The sequence below is a fragment of the Nerophis lumbriciformis genome, linkage group LG18 (assembly GCF_033978685.3).
Source record: "Nerophis lumbriciformis linkage group LG18, RoL_Nlum_v2.1, whole genome shotgun sequence".
NCBI classification, from domain to species: domain Eukaryota; kingdom Metazoa; phylum Chordata; class Actinopteri; order Syngnathiformes; family Syngnathidae; genus Nerophis; species Nerophis lumbriciformis.
The window spans coordinates 5,698,092-5,716,581 of record NC_084565.2 but is presented as its reverse complement, the minus strand read 5'-3'; the positions used below and the strand labels follow the sequence as shown (position 1 = coordinate 5,716,581).

Sequence of the window (18,490 nt, the reverse complement as noted above, 5' to 3'; positions counted from 1 at the left end):
AAACTCACCTCTTTACCGCAGATGACTTTTGATTTATGTGCTCATTGTGAGTCTTAAATGTTTATTTTAGATTCCTTTGTGTGTCTCAGTCTCTGTTTCTGTTTTTTTGTTTCTCTACTCGGGCTGATGTAACAGATGGTTGGGGGGCGCACAATAAATGAAAATAACATAACATAACATCTTGCAGTCCACACGTATCTCTTATGTGTGACGGCCATCTACTGGCCACAACTATCATTACACCATGTACCAAATAAAATAGCTTCCAGGTCGGTGAGCACAACCAGAATTATTCCGTACATTAGGCGCACCGGATTATAAGGCGCACTGTCCAACCAAAAGGTTTTTAAGTGCGCTTTATAGTCCGAAAAATCGATCAATCAATCAATCAATGTTTATTTATATAGCCCTAAGTCACAAGTGTCTCAAAGGGCTGCACAAGCCACAATGACATCCGCGGTTCAGAGCCCACATAAGGGCAAGGAAAAACTCACAACCCAGTGGGACGTCGATGTGAATGACTATGAGAAACCTTGGAGAGGACCGCATATGTGGGTAAACCCCCCCCCCTCTAGGGAAGACCGGATGCAATGGGCGTCAAGTGGGTCTAAAATAATATTGTGAAAGTCCAGTCCATAGTGGATCTAACATAATAGTGTGAGAGTCCAGTCCATAGTGGATCTAACATAATATTATGAGAGTCCAGTCCATAGTGGATCTAACATAATAGTGTGAGAGTCCAGTCCATAGTGGATCTAACATAATAGTGTGGGTCCAGTCCACAGTGGATCTAACATAATAGTGAGAGTCCAGTCTATAGTGGATCTAACATAATATTGTGAGAGTCCAGTCTATAGTGGATCCAACATAATAGTGAGAGTCCAGTCCATAGTGGATCTAACATAATAGTGAGAGTCCAGTCCATAGTGGATCTAACATAATAGTGAGAGTCCAGTCCATAGTGGATCTAACATAATAGTGAGAGTCCAGTCCATAGTGGATCTAACATAATAGTGAGAGTCCAGTCCATAGTGGATCTAACATAATAGTGAGAGAGTCCAGTCCATAGTGGATCTAACATAATATTGTGAGAGTCCAGTCCATAGTGGATCTAACATAATAGTGAGAGTGCAGTCCATAGTGGATCTAACATAATAGTGAGAGTCCAGTCCATAGTTGATCTAACATAATAGTGAGAGTCCAGTCCATAGTGGATCTAACATAATATTATGAGAGTCCAGTCCATAGTGGATCTAACATAATAGTGAGAGTCCAGCTGGACTGCATCAACAAGCGACATCAGTGTGTAAAGGATATCACCACATACACTCAGGAACACTTCAGAAACCCACTGTCAGTAACTACAGTTGTTCGCTACATCTGTAAGTGCAAGTTAAAACTCTCCTATGCAAGGCGAAAACCGTTTATCAACAACACCCAGAAACGCAGTCGGCTTCGCTGGGCCTGAGCTCATCTAAGATGGACTGATACAAAGTGGAAAAGTGTTCTGTGGTCTGACGAGTCCAGATTTCAAATTGTTTTTGGAAACTGTGGACGTCGTGTCCTCCGGACCAAAGAGGAAAAGAACCATCCGGATTGTTATAGACGCAAAGTGTAAAAGCCAGCATGTGTGATGGTATGGGGGTGTATTAGTGCCCAAGACGTGGGTAACTTACACATCTGTGAAGGCACCATTAATGCTGAAAGGTACATACAGGTTTTGGAGCAATCCAAGCAACGTTACCATGGACGCCCCTGCTTATTTCAGCAAGACAATGCCAAGCCACGTGTTACATCAACGTAGCTTCATAGTAAAAGAGTGCGGGTACTAGACTGGCCTGCCTGTAGTCCAGACCTGTCTCCCATTGAAAATGTGTGGCGCATTATGAAGCCTAAAATAGCACAACGGAGACCCCCGGACTGTTGAACAACTTAAGCTGTACATCAAGCAAGAATGGGAAAGAATTCCACCTGAGAAGCTTAAAAAATGTGTCTCCTCAGTTCCCAAACCTTTACTGAGTGTTGTTAAAAGGAAAGGCCATGTAAAAGTGGTGAACATGCCCTTTCCCAACTACTTTGGCACGTGTTGCAGCCATGAAGTTCTAAGTTAATTATTATTTGCAAAAAAAAAATAAAGTTTATGAGTTTGAACATCAAATATGTTGTCTTTGTAGTGCATTCAATTGAATATGGGTTGAAAAGGATTTGCAAATCATTGTATTTCGTTTATATTTACATCTAACACAATTTCCCAACTCATATGGAAACGGGGTTTGTAAATACACCTTTTTGCTCTTTTTTCCTACAATTTTTTTGTCTGATTTTATTTTGCTAACACGCTTACAGCTTAAAGCCCGATTGTGCGGGGGGTTGCAAGTTGACATCTGGCGTTACCTGGCATCGTACGCACTGTGCCACGCCACGGCGGGCGGAGTCTGCGTCTTGGCCGACTCCGCTTGGCTCTCGTTGAACTTGGTGGAGTGCCAGGAGTGAGGCCTGCTTATGGGCTCATTGCGCCTGGGAGAGAAGAGAACAGAGTGCGTTAGAGAGCGAGGAAGTGACGGAAGGACCAAAGAACTCGCTGCCAGGCTCCACCAGGCTCCACGTCCACGCTGACGAGAAACAAGTAGAAAGAGGTCTCCTGTGTTTACTCCTCAGCATGTGAACATTTGATCTAAGAGGAGACTGAGGGCAGCAGCAAGGTAAGGACTACCAGATCTGCTCCACCAAGGGGCGGGGGTCTCTGCAGATACAATGTGGAGCCAAGAAGGTACCGGTCGGTGGAAAAGGTAACCAATATATAAACATACAGAGGAACCTCCATTCCCAAACCCTTCCAGGTGCAAACTTGCCAGTTTAAGGACTTTTAAAACGCGCCCGAATACATCTCTGTCATTGTTTTTGTGCTTGATCGTCATGAAGAGGTGGAGGAAGCCAAAAGAAGCTCTTATTTCCAAAATTGTGTACACTAACTGAATTGGGGTCTTATGGCCACTTATGTGGACACTTATACTGCCATCTGGTGGTGTCAGAAGAGTATAATATACAATGGCATTCGGGGGGAAAAAAATTGTAAAATTAAGAATTAGCATGTCACTAAACATGAAGTACACGTTTGTGTACTTATGGACTAAGTACATCATATCAAAAGATGATTCTTAGTTTTTATTCTAATTAGGGTCCAATAAGCCCAAATAAAAAAGAGAAATAAAAAAAAAAAGCATGTAAACAAACAGCTTGGGCCTTAAGAGGTTAAGGTCCTACATATTTTACTCAAACTTGACACACATCATACTGTTTTTTCTTTATACAGTACTTTTGATTTTGTCAGTGTGGCTATTTATTGCTGCCAGGCTAATTTCCAATAACTAGCATTAGCATTAGCATTTTGATTTGAGCATCAAAAGTCACTAACAAGCATCGGTCTGAAATCCCTCGTCTTTGAGCTCACGCCAGCGAGTGAAAGTCGGGACAATGTTGATCCTTGACTGTCCTTTTATCCCGGTAGCCTCCCTTTTTCTTTTTTTTGTCTCCTCAGACAAAACTTTTTGTTTCTTTGGTTGCTTTGCGGCTTCTGCCATGACAGCAACTTCCGTCTTTTTAAAAAGGCTTAGTTGGCCACATGCGTGGACAGCACCTTTTAGCTCTTATTTCCAAAATTGTGTACACTAACTGAATTGGGGTCTTATGGCCACTTATGTGGACACTTATACTGCCATCTGGTGGTGTCAGAAGAGTATAACATACAATAGAATTTGGGGGGAAAAAAGTGTAAAAATAAGAATTAGCATGTCACTAAACATGAAGTACACGTTTGTGTACTTATGGACTAAGTACATCATATCAAAAGATGATTCTTAGTTTTTATTCTAATTAGGGTCCAATAAGCCCAAATAAAAAAGAGAAATAAAAGAAAAAAGCATGTAAACAAACAGCTTGGGCCTTAAGAGGTTAAGGTCCTACATATTTTACTCAAACTTGACACACATCATACTGTTTTTTCTTTATACAGTACTTTTGATTTTGTCAGTGTGGCTATTTATTGCTGCCAGGCTAATTTCCAATAACTAGCATTAGCATTAGCATTTTGATTTGAGCATCAAAAGTCACTAACAAGCATCGGTCTGAAATCCCTCGTCTTTGAGCTCACGCCAGCGAGTGAAAGTCGGGACAATGTTGATCCTTGACTGTCCTTTTATCCCGGTAGCCTCCCTTTTTCTTTTTTTTGTCTCCTCAGACAAAACTTTTTGTTTCTTTGGTTGCTTTGCGGCTTCTGCCATGACAGCAACTTCCGTCTTTTTAAAAAGGCTTAGTTGGCCACATGCGTGGACAGCACCTTTTAGCTCTTATTTCCAAAATTGTGCACACTACTGAATTGGGGTCTTATGGCCGCTTATGTGGACACTTATACTGCCATCTGGTGGTGTCAGAAGAGTATAACATACAATGGAATTTGGGGGGAAAAAAAGTGTAAAAATAAGAATTAGCATGTCACTAAACATGAAGTACACGTTTGTGTACTTATGGACTAAGTACATCATATCAAAAGATAATTATTTGTTTTTATTCTAATTAGGGTCCAATAAGCCCAAATAGCAAAGAGAAATAAAAAAAGCATGTAAACAAACAGCTTGGGCCTTAAGAGGTTAAGGACCGACATATTTTACTCAAACTTGACACACATCACATTGTTTTTTCTTTATACAGTACTTTTGATTTTGTCAGTGTGGCTATTTATTGCTGCCAGGCTAATTTCCGACAACTAGCATTAGCATTAGCATTTTGATTTGAGCATCAAAAGTCACTAACAAGCATCGGTCGGAAATCCCTCGTCTTTGAGCTCACGCCAGCGAGTGAAAGTCGGGACAATGTTGATCCTTGACTGTCCTTTTATCCCGGTAGCCTCCCTTTTTCTTTTTTTTGTCTCCTCAGACAAAACTTTTTGTTTCTTTGGTTGCTTTGCGGCTTCTGCCATGACAGCAACTTCCGTCTTTTTAAAAAGGCTTAGTTGGCCACATGCGTGGACAGCACCTTTTAGCTCTTATTTCCAAAATTGTGTACACTAACTGAATTGGGGTCTTATGGCCACTTATGTGGACACTTATACTGCCATCTGGTGGTGTCAGAAGAGTATAACATACAATGGAATTTGGAAAAAAAAAAAAGTGTAAAAATAAGAATTAGCATGTCACTAAACATGAAGTACACGTTTGTGTACTTATGGACTAAGTACATCATATCAAAAGATAATTATTTGTTTTTATTCTAATTAGGGTCCAATAAGCCCAAATAGCAAAGAGAAATAAAAAAAGCATGTAAACAAACAGCTTGGGCCTTAAGAGGTTAAGGACCGACATATTTTACTCAAACTTGACACACATCACATTGTTTTTTCTTTATACAGTACTTTTGATTTTGTCAGTGTGGCTATTTATTGCTGCCAGGCTAATTTCCGACAACTAGCATTAGCATTAGCATTTTGATTTGAGCATCAAAAGTCACTAACAAGCATCGGTCGGAAATCCCTCGTCTTTGAGCTCACGCCAGCGAGTGAAAGTCGGGACATATTAATCCTTGACTGTCCTTTTATCCCGGTAGCCTCCCTTTTCCTTATTTTTGTCTCCTCAGACAAAACTTTTTGTTTCTTTGGTTGTTTTGCAGCGTCTGCCATGACAGCAACTTCCGTCTTTTTAAAAAGGCTTAGTTGGCCACATGCGTGGACAGCACCTTTTAGCTCTTATTTCCAAAATTGTGCACACTACTGAATTGGGGTCTTATGGCCGCTTATGTGGACACTTATACTGCCATCTGGTGGTGTCAGAAGAGTATAACATACAATGGAATTTGAAGAAAAAAAAAGTGTAAAAATAAGAATTCGCATGTCACTAAACATGAAGTACACGTTTGTGTACTTATGGACTAAGTACATCATATCAAAAGATAATTCTTTGTTTTTATTCTAATTAGGGTCCAATAAGCCCAAATAGCAAAGAGAAATAAAAAAAAAAAGCATGTAAACAAACAGCTTGGGCCTTAAGAGGTTAAGGTCCTACATATTTTACTCAAACTTGACACACATCATACTGTTTTTTCTTTATACAGTACTTTTGATTTTGTCAGTGTGGCTATTTATTGCTGCCAGGCTAATTTCCAATAACTAGCATTAGCATTAGCATTTTGATTTGAGCATCAAAAGTCACTAACAAGCATCGGTCTGAAATCCCTCGTCTTTGAGCTCACGCCAGCGAGTGAAAGTCGGGACAATGTTGATCCTTGACTGTCCTTTTATCCCGGTAGCCTCCCTTTTTCTTTTTTTTGTCTCCTCAGACAAAACTTTTTGTTTCTTTGGTTGCTTTGCGGCTTCTGCCATGACAGCAACTTCCGTCTTTTTAAAAAGGCTTAGTTGGCCACATGCGTGGACAGCACCTTTTAGCTCTTATTTCCAAAATTGTGTACACTAACTGAATTGGGGTCTTATGGCCACTTATGTGGACACTTATACTGCCATCTGGTGGTGTCAGAAGAGTATAACATACAATGGAATTTGGAAAAAAAAAAAGTGTAAAAATAAGAATTAGCATGTCACTAAACATGAAGTACACGTTTGTGTACTTATGGACTAAGTACATCATATCAAAAGATAATTATTTGTTTTTATTCTAATTAGGGTCCAATAAGCCCAAATAGCAAAGAGAAATAAAAAAAGCATGTAAACAAACAGCTTGGGCCTTAAGAGGTTAAGGACCGACATATTTTACTCAAACTTGACACACATCACATTGTTTTTTCTTTATACAGTACTTTTGATTTTGTCAGTGTGGCTATTTATTGCTGCCAGGCTAATTTCCGACAACTAGCATTAGCATTAGCATTTTGATTTGAGCATCAAAAGTCACTAACAAGCATCGGTCGGAAATCCCTCGTCTTTGAGCTCACGCCAGCGAGTGAAAGTCGGGACATATTAATCCTTGACTGTCCTTTTATCCCGGTAGCCTCCCTTTTCCTTATTTTTGTCTCCTCAGACAAAACTTTTTGTTTCTTTGGTTGTTTTGCAGCGTCTGCCATGACAGCAACTTCCGTCTTTTTAAAAAGGCTTAGTTGGCCACATGCGTGGACAGCACCTTTTAGCTCTTATTTCCAAAATTGTGCACACTACTGAATTGGGGTCTTATGGCCGCTTATGTGGACACTTATACTGCCATCTGGTGGTGTCAGAAGAGTATAACATACAATGGAATTTGAAGAAAAAAAAAGTGTAAAAATAAGAATTCGCATGTCACTAAACATGAAGTACACGTTTGTGTACTTATGGACTAAGTACATCATATCAAAAGATAATTCTTTGTTTTTATTCTAATTAGGGTCCAATAAGCCCAAATAGCAAAGAGAAATAAAAAAAAAAAGCATGTAAACAAACAGCTTGGGCCTTAAGAGGTTAAGGACCGACATATTTTACTCAAACTTGACACACATCACATTGTTTTTTCTTTATACAGTACTTTTGATTTTGTCTTTGTGGCTATTTATTGCTGTCAGGCTAATTTCCGACAACTAGCATTAGCATTAGCATTTTGATTTGAGCATCAAAAGTCACTAACAAGCATCGGTCTGAAATCCCTCGTCTTAGAGCTCACGCCAGTGAGTGAAAGTCGGGACAATGTTGATCCTTGACTGTCCTTTTATCCCGGTAGCCTCCCCTTTTCTTTTTTTTGTCTCCTCAGACAAAACTTTTTGTTTCTTTGGTTGTTTTGCAGCGTCTGCCATGACAGCAACTTCCGTCCTTTTAAAAAGGCTTAGTTGGCCACATGCGTGGACAGCACCTTTTAGCTCTTATTTCAAAAATTGTGTACACTACTGAATTGGGGTTTTATGGCCGCTTATGTGGACACTTATACTGCCATCTGGTGGTGTCAGAAAAGTATAACATACAATGGAATTTGGAAAAAAAAATTTTTGTAGAAATAAGAATTAGCATGTCACTAAACATGAAGTACACGTTTGTGTACTTATGGTCTAAGTACATCATATCAAAAGATGATTCTTAGTTTTTATTCTATTCTAATTAGCCTCCCTTTTTCTTTTTTTTTGTCTCCTCAGACAAAACTTTTTGTTTCTTTGGTTGCTTTGCAGCGTCTGCCATGACAGCAACTTACGTCTTTTTAACGAACAGGCAAGGGCGTATGCCGTAAAGTTTTTTAAGTCTATGTATCATCCCAAAAGTTTATGACAATATTTTATGAAGGTTGAAAAGTTACGTAGTGCTGCTTTAACGTAAGTGGATTTTACATTTTTAAATGTGTATTATTGTAGCAATAGGGTTGTTAAAGTTCAGGATTTTTGTGGATTCTGATCGTTTGTGAGGGCACCAAAGGAACTTCTGTGTGTGCGCGCGTGTTGGCAGAGCAGTGATACAGGACAGTTCAGCTTGTTGTTGCTGTTTTGTCAATAAATAGAAAGTTGATCCATCAGCTCCTTGTTACCTTAGTTTAGTACTGTATGTCACTTTATATGAATATTTTTCATAAAATATGGACTTTTGTCGAGGCTGGAACCCATATTGGGGAAATTTGCTTCACTATACAAACTTTTCGATTTGTGAACCCTGTTTGAGAACCGATTAAGTTTGTGAAATGAGGTTCCACTGTAGTAGTAGCAAGGCGCTTTAGGAACCATGTGGCTGCAAAACAATAACATCCATATCATTTCAAACAAATAACACCCCTTTCACACTGTGAAGGCCAGCATTTTTGTGTTGTTGTGGGTTCTGTTGTTTTAGGACTTTGTGAGGTGGAATCAGAGCCAGAACAGAGTATGTAGGGCTGTTCCACAAACATTCCTCTTGTGTTGCAAACAATTGTCGCTGCTTCTGACACTAACATTGTCCCGCGTCAAATGATGGGACTGTGGCATTCTGTGTGAAAGGCACGCAGTCATGGCGACGAGACATCAACCTTTTTATTCAGGGCCGATTTACAGTAAGTTATTTAAAGATGAATATTATATGTCAGCAAACATCTGGACAAGTCTTTAAGTTTTTTGTTTTTTTTTACATTATTTGTCGGAAAGGTGGTACCAGTAGTGACATAATGTTTGATGTTGTGTTTACTTTATCACGTGTTAGGAGGAACATCAACATTTTATTTAAAAATATGGAATATCTCCTGGGAAAATAGGTCAAAATATGACATTTGTCTACATCACAATAAGTCATCTCCTCCTTTTTGTACACTTTTATAACACTTTATGGATTTAATACTTTGTAAGGTTTCCTTCTGAAATATTGTCAACATTGAAATCAAAACAATTCTGAGACATTTTTCTAAATGGCGGACATCATTTCTCTCTCATATTTGTCAACATACTTAATCAAAGTTTGCATTTTTCTGTCGTCTTCCCGTCAATCCATCTTTGTCGCGTTATTTGATCGAATGACGGAACATGAAACTCGTGGCGCTGCCTCAATGTTGCGGACGGAGGCTTGACTCTATCGTTGGAGTAGCCAAAACAAACAAAACGGGACCGGTAAGATGCCAGGAAAGAAAAACAAAAACTGGATTTACGGTAGGGCTAGACGATTGAATTTGTGAACTGCTACCTTCTCTTCTTTCCTTATATAATCATCTCATATTTGTCAACATATTTAATCAAAGTTTGCATTTTTCTGTCGTCTTCCCGTCCATCCATCTTTGTCGCGTTATTTGATTAAATGACGGAACATGAAACTCGTGGCGCGCCCTTATTGTTGCGGACAGAGACTTGACGAGCGACTCCATCATTGGAGTAGCCAAAACAAACAAAACGGGACCAATAAGATGCCACGAAAGAAGGACAAAAACTGGATTTCCGGTAGGGCTAGACGATTGAATTTGTGAACTGCTACCTTCTCTTCTTTCCTTATATAATCATCTCATATTTGTCAACATATTTACACAAAGTTTGCATTTTTCTGTCGTCTTCCCGTCCATCCATCTTTGTCACGTTATTTGATTGAATAATGGAACATGAAACTTGTGGCGCTGCCTCAATGTTGCGCACGGACGCTTGACGAGCGATTCCATCGTTGGAGTAGCCGAAACAAACAAAACAAGATCAGTAGGATGCCAGGAAAGAAGGACAAAACTGGATTTGCTGTAGGGCTAGACGACTGAATTTGTGAACTGCAGCCTGCTCTTCTTTCCTTATATTATCATCTCATATTTGTCAACATATTTACACAAAGTTTACATTTTTCTGTCGTCTTCCCGTCCATCTATGTCGCGTTATTTGATTGAATGACGGAACATGAAACTCGTGGCGCTCCCTTAATGTTGCGGACGGAGGCTTGACGAGCGACTCCATCGTTGGAGTAGCCAAAACAAACAAAGCAGGACCAGTAGGATGCCACGAAAGAAGGACAAAAACTGGATTTCTGGTAGGGCTAGACGACTGAATTTGTGAACTGCTGCCTGCTCTTCTTTCATTATATAATCATCTCATATTTGTCAACATGTTTACACAAAGTTTGCATTTTTCTGTTGTCTTCATGTCCATCCATCTCTGCCGCATTATTTGATTGAATGATGAAACATGAAACTCGTGGCGCTCACTTAAATTAATGTTGCGGACGGAGGCTTGACGAGCGACTCCATCGTTGGAGTAGCCAAAACAAACAAAACAGGACCAGTAGGATGCCACGACAGAAGGACAAAAACTGGATTCCCGGTAAGGCTAGACGACTGAATTTGTGAACTGCTGCCTGCTCTTCTTTCCTTATATAATCATCTCATATTTGTCAACATATTTACACAAAGTTTGCATTTTTCTGTCGTCTTCCCGTCCATCCATCACTGTCACGTTATTTGATTGAATGACGGAACATGAAACTCGTGACGCTGCCTCAATGTTGCGCACGGAGGCTTGACGAGCGATTCCATCGTTGGAGTAGCCAAAACAAACAAAGCAGGACCAGTAGGATGCCACGAAAGAAGGACAAAAACTGGATTTCTGGTAGGGCTAGACGACTGAATTTGTGAACTGCTGCCTGCTCTTCTTTCATTATATAATCATCTCATATTTGTCAACATGTTTACACAAAGTTTGCATTTTTCTGTTGTCTTCATGTCCATCCATCTCTGCCGCATTATTTGATTGAATGATGAAACATGAAACTCGTGGCGCTCACTTAAATTAATGCTGCGGACGGAGGCTTGACGAGCGACTCCATCGTTGGAGTAGCCAAAACAAACAAAACAGGACCAGTAGGATGCCACGACAGAAGGACAAAAACTGGATTCCCGGTAAGGCTAGACGACTGAATTTGTGAACTGCTGCCTGCTCTTCTTTCCTTATATAATCATCTCATATTTGTCAACATATTTACACAAAGTTTGCATTTCTCTGTCGTCTTCCCGTCCATCCATCACTGTCACGTTATTTGATTGAATGACGGAACATGAAACTCGTGACGCTGCCTCAATGTTGCGCACGGAGGCTTGACGAGCGATTCCATCGTTGGAGTAGCCAAAACATACAAAACAGGACCAGTAGGATGCCAGGAAAAAAGGACAAAAACTGGATTTCCGGTAGGGCTAGACGATTGAGTGTATGAACTGCTGCCTGCTCTTCTTTCATTATATAATCATCTCATATTTGTCAACATATTTACACAAAGTTTACATTTTTCTGTCGTCTTCCCGTCCATCCATCACTGTTGCGTTATTTGATTGAATGACGGAACATGAAACTTGTGGCGCCCACTTAAATTAATGTTGCGGACGGAGGCTTGACGAGCAAATCCATCATTGAAGTAGCCAAAACAAACAAAACAGGACCAGTAGGATACCACGAAAGAAGGACAAAAACTGGATTTCCGGTAGGGCTAGACGATTGAGTGTATGAACTGCTGCCTGCTCTTCTTTCATTATATAATCATCTCATATTTGTCAACATATTTACACAAAGTTTACATTTTTCTGTCGTCTTCCCGTCCATCCATCACTGTCGCGTTATTTGATTGAATGACGGAACATGAAACTTGTGGCGCCCACTTAAATTAATGTTGCGGACGGAGGCTTGACGAGCAAATCCATCATTGAAGTAGCCAAAACAAACAAAACAGGACCAGTAGGATACCACGAAAGAAGGACAAAAACTGGATTTACGGTAGAGCTAGACGACTGAATTTGTGAACTGCTGCCTGCTCTTCTTTCCTTATATAATCATCTCATATTTGTCAACATATTTACACAAAGTTTGCATTTTTCTGTCGTCTTCCCGTCCATCTATGTCGCGTTATTTGATTGAATGACGGAACATGAAACTCGTGCCGCTCCTTTAATGGTGCAGACAGAGGCTTGACTCCATCGTTGGAGTAGCCAAAACAAACAAAACGGGACCAGTAAGATGCCAGGAAAGAAGGACAAAACCTGGATTTCCGGTAGGGCTAGACGACTGAATTTGTGAACTCCTGCCTGCTCTTCTTTCCTTATATAATCATCTCATATTTGTCAACATATTTACACAAAGGTTGCATTTTTCTGTCCAGCCATCTCTGTCATGTTATTTGATTGAATGACGGAACATAAAACTTGTGGCGCTCCCTTAAATTAATGTTGTGGACGGAGGCTTGATGAGTGACTCCATTGTTGGAGTAGCCAAAACAAACACAACGGGACCGGTAAGATGCCAGGAAACAACAAAAACTGGATTCAAGGTAGGGCTAGACGACTGAATTTGTGAACTGCTGCCTGCTCTTCTTTCCTTATATAATCATCTCATATTTGTCAACATATTTACACAAAATTTGCATTTTTCTGTCCATCCATCTCTGTCATGTTATTTGATCGAATGACGGAACATGAAACTCGTGCCGCTCCTTTAATGTTGCGGACGGAGGCTTGACTCCATTGTTGGAGTAGCCAAAACAAACAAAACGGGACCAGTAAGATGCCAGGAAAGAAGGACAAAAACTGGATTCCCGGTAGGGCTAGACGACTGAATTTGTGAACTGCTGCCTGCTCTTCTTTACTTATATAATCATCTCATATCTGTCAACATATTTACACAAAGTTTGCATTTTTTTGTCCATCCATCTCTGTCATGTTATTTGATTGAATGACGGAACATGAAACTTGTGGCGCTCACTTAAATTAATGTTGCGGACAGGGGCTTGACGAGCGACTCCATCGTTGGAGTAGCCAAAACAAACAAAACAGGACCAGTAGGATACCACAAAAGAAGGACAAAAACTGGATTTCCGGTAGGGCTAGACGACTGAATTTGTGAACTGCTGCCTGCTCTTCTTTACTTATATAATCATCTCATATTTGTCAACATATTTACACAAAGTTTGCATTTTTCAGTCGTCTTCCCGTCCATCCATCTATATCGCGTTATTTGATTGAATGACGGAACATGAAACTCGTGCCGCTCCTTTAATGTTGCGGACGGAGGCTTGACTCCATCGTTGGAGTAGCCAAAACAAACAAAACGGGACCGGTACAATGCCAGGAAAGAAGAACAAAAACTGGATTTCCGGTAGGGCTAGACGACTGAATTTGTGAACTGCTACCTGCTCTTATTTACTTATATAATCATCCCATATTTGTCAACATATTTACACAAAGTTTACATTTTTCTGGCGCCTTCCCGTCCATCCATCTTTGTCGCGTTATTTGATCGAATGACGGAACATGAAACTCATGGCGCTGCCTTAATGTTGCGGACGGAGGCTTGACTCCATCGTTGGAGCGCCACGAGTTTCATGTTCCTGTTCAGTCGTCTAGCCCTACCAGAAGTCCAGTTTTTGTTCTTCTTTCCTGGCATCTTGAATTTGTGAACTGCTACCCGCTCTTCTTTCCTTATATAATCATCTCATTTTTGTCAACATATTTACACAAAGTTGGCATTTTTCTGTCGTCTTCCCGTCCATCCATCTCTGTCGCGTTATTTGATTGAATGACGGAACATGAAACTCGTGGCGCTCCCTTAAATTAATGTTGCGAACGGAGGCTTGACGAGTGAATCCATCGTGGGAATAGCCAAAACAAATAAAACAGGACCAGTAGGATACCACGAAAGAAGGACAAAAACTGGATTTCCGGTAGGGCTAGACGATTGAATTTGTGAACTGCTACCTTGTCTTCTTTCCTTATATAACCATCTCATATTTGTCAACATATTTACACAATTGTCATCTTCATGCCCGTCCATCTCTGTCGCGTTATTTGATTGAATGACATAACATGAAACTCGTGGCGCTCCCTTAAATTAATGTTGCAGACGGAGGCTTGATGAGTGACTCCATTGTCGGAGTAGCCAAAACAAACACAACGGACCAGTAAGATGCCAGGAAAGAAGGACAAAAACTGGATTTCCGGTAGGGCTAGACGACTGAATTTGTGAACTGCAGCCTGCTCTTCTTTCCTTATATAATCATCTCATATTTGTCAACATATTTACACAACGTTTGCATTTTTTTGTCCATCCATCTCTGTCGTGTTATTTGATCGAAAGACGGAACATGAAACTCGTGCCGCTCCTTTAATGTTGCGGACGGAGGCTTGACTCCATTGTTGGAGTAGCCAAAACAAACAAAACGGGACCAGTAAGATGCCAGGAAAGAAGGACAAAAACTGGTTTCCCGGTAGGGCTAGACGACTGAATTTGTGAACTGCTGCCTACTCTTCTTTCCTTATATAATCATCTCATATCTGTCAACATATTTACACAAAATTTGCAATTTTCTGTCCATCCATCTCTGTCGTGTTATTTGATCGAATGACGGAACATGAAACTCGTGGCGCTCCCTTAATGTTGCGTACGGATACTTGACGAGCGACTCCTTCGTTGGAGTAGCCAAAACAAACAAAACGGGACCAGTAAGATGGCAGGAAAGAAGGACAAAAACTGGATTTCCGATTTATATAATAATCTCATATTTGTCAAGATATTTACAGAAAGTTAGCATTTTTGGCAGAGATATTTTTTTCCGTCGTCCCTAAGTCCAAAAATCTCTTTCGTCAATTGACTGAATCGTGAAACACAGCTTGTCGAGCAACTCGCTACAGTGGGTATTGTAAGGAGTCTGAATCCACCCTCACCTCCTCCCCCTTCTGTTTCTGAAAAAAAGAACTTGAGTTTGAGTTTATTTTTGATATCGCTAAGGGGTCCCCTACCCTAATACCACCCTCCAGTGGTCCACAGAGGCTGACTCCTCCGCCTCTACTCTTGCTGTACTTGACTATCAGCCGCCCTTTTTCTGGGATGTATCTGAAGGTATAAACAACACAGGGTCTGGAAGAAGGACAAAATCTGGATTTCCCGACAAAAACTTGGATTTTTTTCCGGGCAAAAACGGGAAGTTTTGACACGTGAGCAAAAGGAGACGTATCGCCTTGTGGGAAGACCGGAGAACGATTCTCACAAGAACTCAAACGCCCTGTTAGATATCAGAAAATATTTGGGGAGGATTAATGATAATGAGTTTTTTAAAATTCTATTCTATAAAAAAAGGTCCGATACGATTGATCTTGTTCACGAGTGAGGGAAGAGTGGATCATGAGATCGACAGGCGGATCGGTGCGGCGTCTTCAGTAATGCGGACGCTGTATCGATCCGTTGTGGTGAAGAAGGAGCTGAGCCGGAAGGCAAAGCTCTCAATTTACCGGTCGATCTACGTTCCCATCCTCACCTATGGTCATGAGCTTTGGGTTATGACCGAAAGGACAAGATCACGGGTACAAGCGGCCGAAATGAGTTTCCTGCGCCGGGTGGCAGGGCTCTCCCTTAGCGATAGGGTGAGAAGCTCTGTCATCCGGGAGGAGCTCAAAGTAAAGTTGGCCTCCATATGGAGAGGAGCCAGATGAGGTGGTTCGGGCATCTGGTCAGGATGCCACCCGAACGCCTCCCTAGGGAGGTGTTTAGGGCACGTCCGACCGGTAGGAGGCCGCGGGGAAGACCCAGGACACGTTGTCTCCCGGCTGGCCTGGGAACGCCTCGGGGTCCCACAGGAAGAGCTGGACGAAGTGGCTGGGGAGAGGGAAGTCTGGGCTTCTCTGCTTAGGCTGCTGCCCCCGCGACCCGACCTCGGATAAGCGGAAGAAGATGGATGGATGGATGGACAATTTAAAAAGCCGCTACCGGTATAGGTCAAAATGCCAAATAATAACCGGTGGATGTCTAACAGCAGTTTTGTGGCAAGGAGGCTCTGTTTGGGCTCTGATGCAGCGTGCCTGTGTGAAAGGGGCTTGGTGTGCAAAGACCATACCCGTCCAGGTGCGTGTGAGGAGAAAGGTGAACAGACGACATGCATGCGCTACACAAGACTTGACGAAGGACAGCCGGAGTCACGGACGATGGCGATGAATGTGGTGATGGGCCCACGGGGGGGGGGTCACACAGAGGGTGGGGTGGTGGTGGTGGTGGTGGTGGGTGGGATTACGCGGCTCACATGAAAGACGAGGGTTAGCGACGACTACCGTGGCGCCACACAAGCGTACCTCATGGAACTTCGCAAAATCTTGGTGAGGAAACTTCTGGCCACATGCACGTCATTCTCTGAAGGCATTTTCTGAGCTACAATGTCCACCATTTTCATATTCCTGGGCAGCATTGGGAGGAACACACACACACACACACACACACACACACACACACAGAGAAACACACAAACACACACTAAGAGCTCAGCAATGATTGTGCATACTAATCTGTCAAGTCAGCAGCTACTTAGAAGAGTGGTGACATTGCGCAACAGCTCCCTCTGCTGGCCAAACCAGCTGGTCACATGCTATCTGAGCCATGAAAGGTGGGGTTAAAAAAAACTCTTGGAATGTTGACGCGGTGATATCCACACAGGTCACGGGGCGGGGGGGCACACGGACCCGACCATATGGTTCACGGGGGAACAGACGCCCAGCATGGGGGCGGCAGAGGCTTAAGAGACGGGGGAATGTCTCCTTTAAGGGCAAGCTGTCGTCTACCTCCCGGTCAACCTTTCCATACCGCAGCAGCTCTAACAGGAAGTGGTGGCTTCCCTGCACAGGAAGTTGTGGTCCACGGGCTTAATAGTAAGACAGTAGGGCTGCACGATTATGGCACAATTATTGATATTGTCATCACAAGTAATTACACAATTATTCATCTATTTGAAAACAGGAGTATTTATTGTACCGCCAAAAACTCAACTTCAAACATAACAACAAATAAACCACAAGAAGTACAATAATAACATGAATAATACATTTGAATTAAAATAACAATATACAGTCGTGCTCATAAGTTTACATACCCTGGGAGAATGTATGATTTCTTGGCCATTCTTCAGAGAATATGAATGATAACACAAAAACCTTTCTTCCACTCATGCTTAATGGTTGTGTGAAGCTCTTTTTAAATCAAAATGACAAAAGAAAGTACCCAAATGACCCCGATCAAAAGTTTACATACCCCAGTGATCTGATAACATGCACAAAAGTTGACACAAACAGGTTTGAATGGCTAATCAAGGTTCCAATCCTCGCCTGTGACCTGATTGTTCGTAATTAATGTGTGTGTATAAAAGGTCAGTGAGTTTTTGGGCTTCTGACAGACCATTGCATCTTTCATCCAGTGCCGCACAGATGTTTCTGGATTCTGAGTCATGAGGAAAGGCAAAATAATTGTCAAGGGATCTGCGAGAAAAGGTGATTGAACTGCATAAAACAGGAAAGGGGTATAAAAAGATATCCAAGGAATTGAGAATGGCAATCAGCAGTGTCCAAACGCTGATTAAGAAGTGGAAAATGAGGGATTCTGGTAGACCGGCAAAGATTTCAGCCACAACTGCCAGGAAAATTGTTCGAGATGCAAAGAAAAATCCACAAATAACTTCAGCTGAAATACAGGACTCTCTGGAAAAATTGTCAAGAACTTGAAGAAAAATGGGCTGCATGGTCGAGTGGCCAAGAAGTTCAATTTTGGTCTCATCATTTTAAATTACGCACGGTGGAAGAGGGGTTAGTGCGTCTGCCTCACAATACGAAGGTGCCGAGTAGTCTGGGGTTCAATCCCAGGCTCGGGATCTTTCTGTGTGGAGTTTGCATGTTCTCCCCGTGACTGCGTGGGTTCCCTCCGGGTACTCCGGCTTCCTCCCACCTCCAAAAACATGCACCTGGGGATAGGTTGATTGGCCCTAGTGTGTGAATGTGAGTGTGAATGTTGTCTGTCTATCTGTGTTGGCCCTGCGATGAGATGGCCACTTGTCCAGGGTGTACCCCGCCTTCCGCCCGATTGTAGCTGAGATAGGCTCCAGCGCCCCCCGCGACCCCGAAGGGGATAAGCGGTAAAAAATGGATGGATGGGATGGCATTTCAAATTACTTTGTTCCAGAAGTTTTGAGGCTTGTCTCTGTGCTGTTTGTCGTAATGTAAGCGGGATACTTTGTGACATTTGCGCAGAAATGGCTTTCTTCTGGCGACTCGACCATGCAGCCCATTTTTCTTCCAGTCCCTCCTTATTGTGCATCTTGAAA

The 18,490-nt window shown here is 41.8% G+C and overlaps 2 protein-coding genes across 3 annotated transcripts in view; both read right to left on the bottom strand.

Annotated features, from left to right (window-relative positions):
• Positions 1–18,490, bottom strand: part of shroom2a (shroom family member 2a) — a 146,424-nt gene that overhangs the window by 34,741 nt on the left and 93,193 nt on the right. The window contains exons 1-2 of one of the 2 annotated variants that reach the window (XM_061977526.2): positions 16,479–16,599; positions 2,395–2,517 (exon numbers count right to left, since the gene is read on the bottom strand). In XM_061977526.2, coding sequence (XP_061833510.1) covers positions 2,395–2,517; positions 16,479–16,591 — 236 coding nt within the window. In that variant the 5' untranslated portion in view covers positions 16,592–16,599. Of the gene's footprint in view, positions 1–2,394; positions 2,518–16,478; positions 16,600–18,490 lie in introns of those variants that run through there. The other variant, XM_061977525.2, reaches the window with a different exon arrangement.
• The window catches only part of cldn34a (claudin 34a), a 90,516-nt gene that overhangs the window by 50,847 nt on the left and 21,179 nt on the right, over positions 1–18,490 (bottom strand). The window lies entirely within an intron of this gene.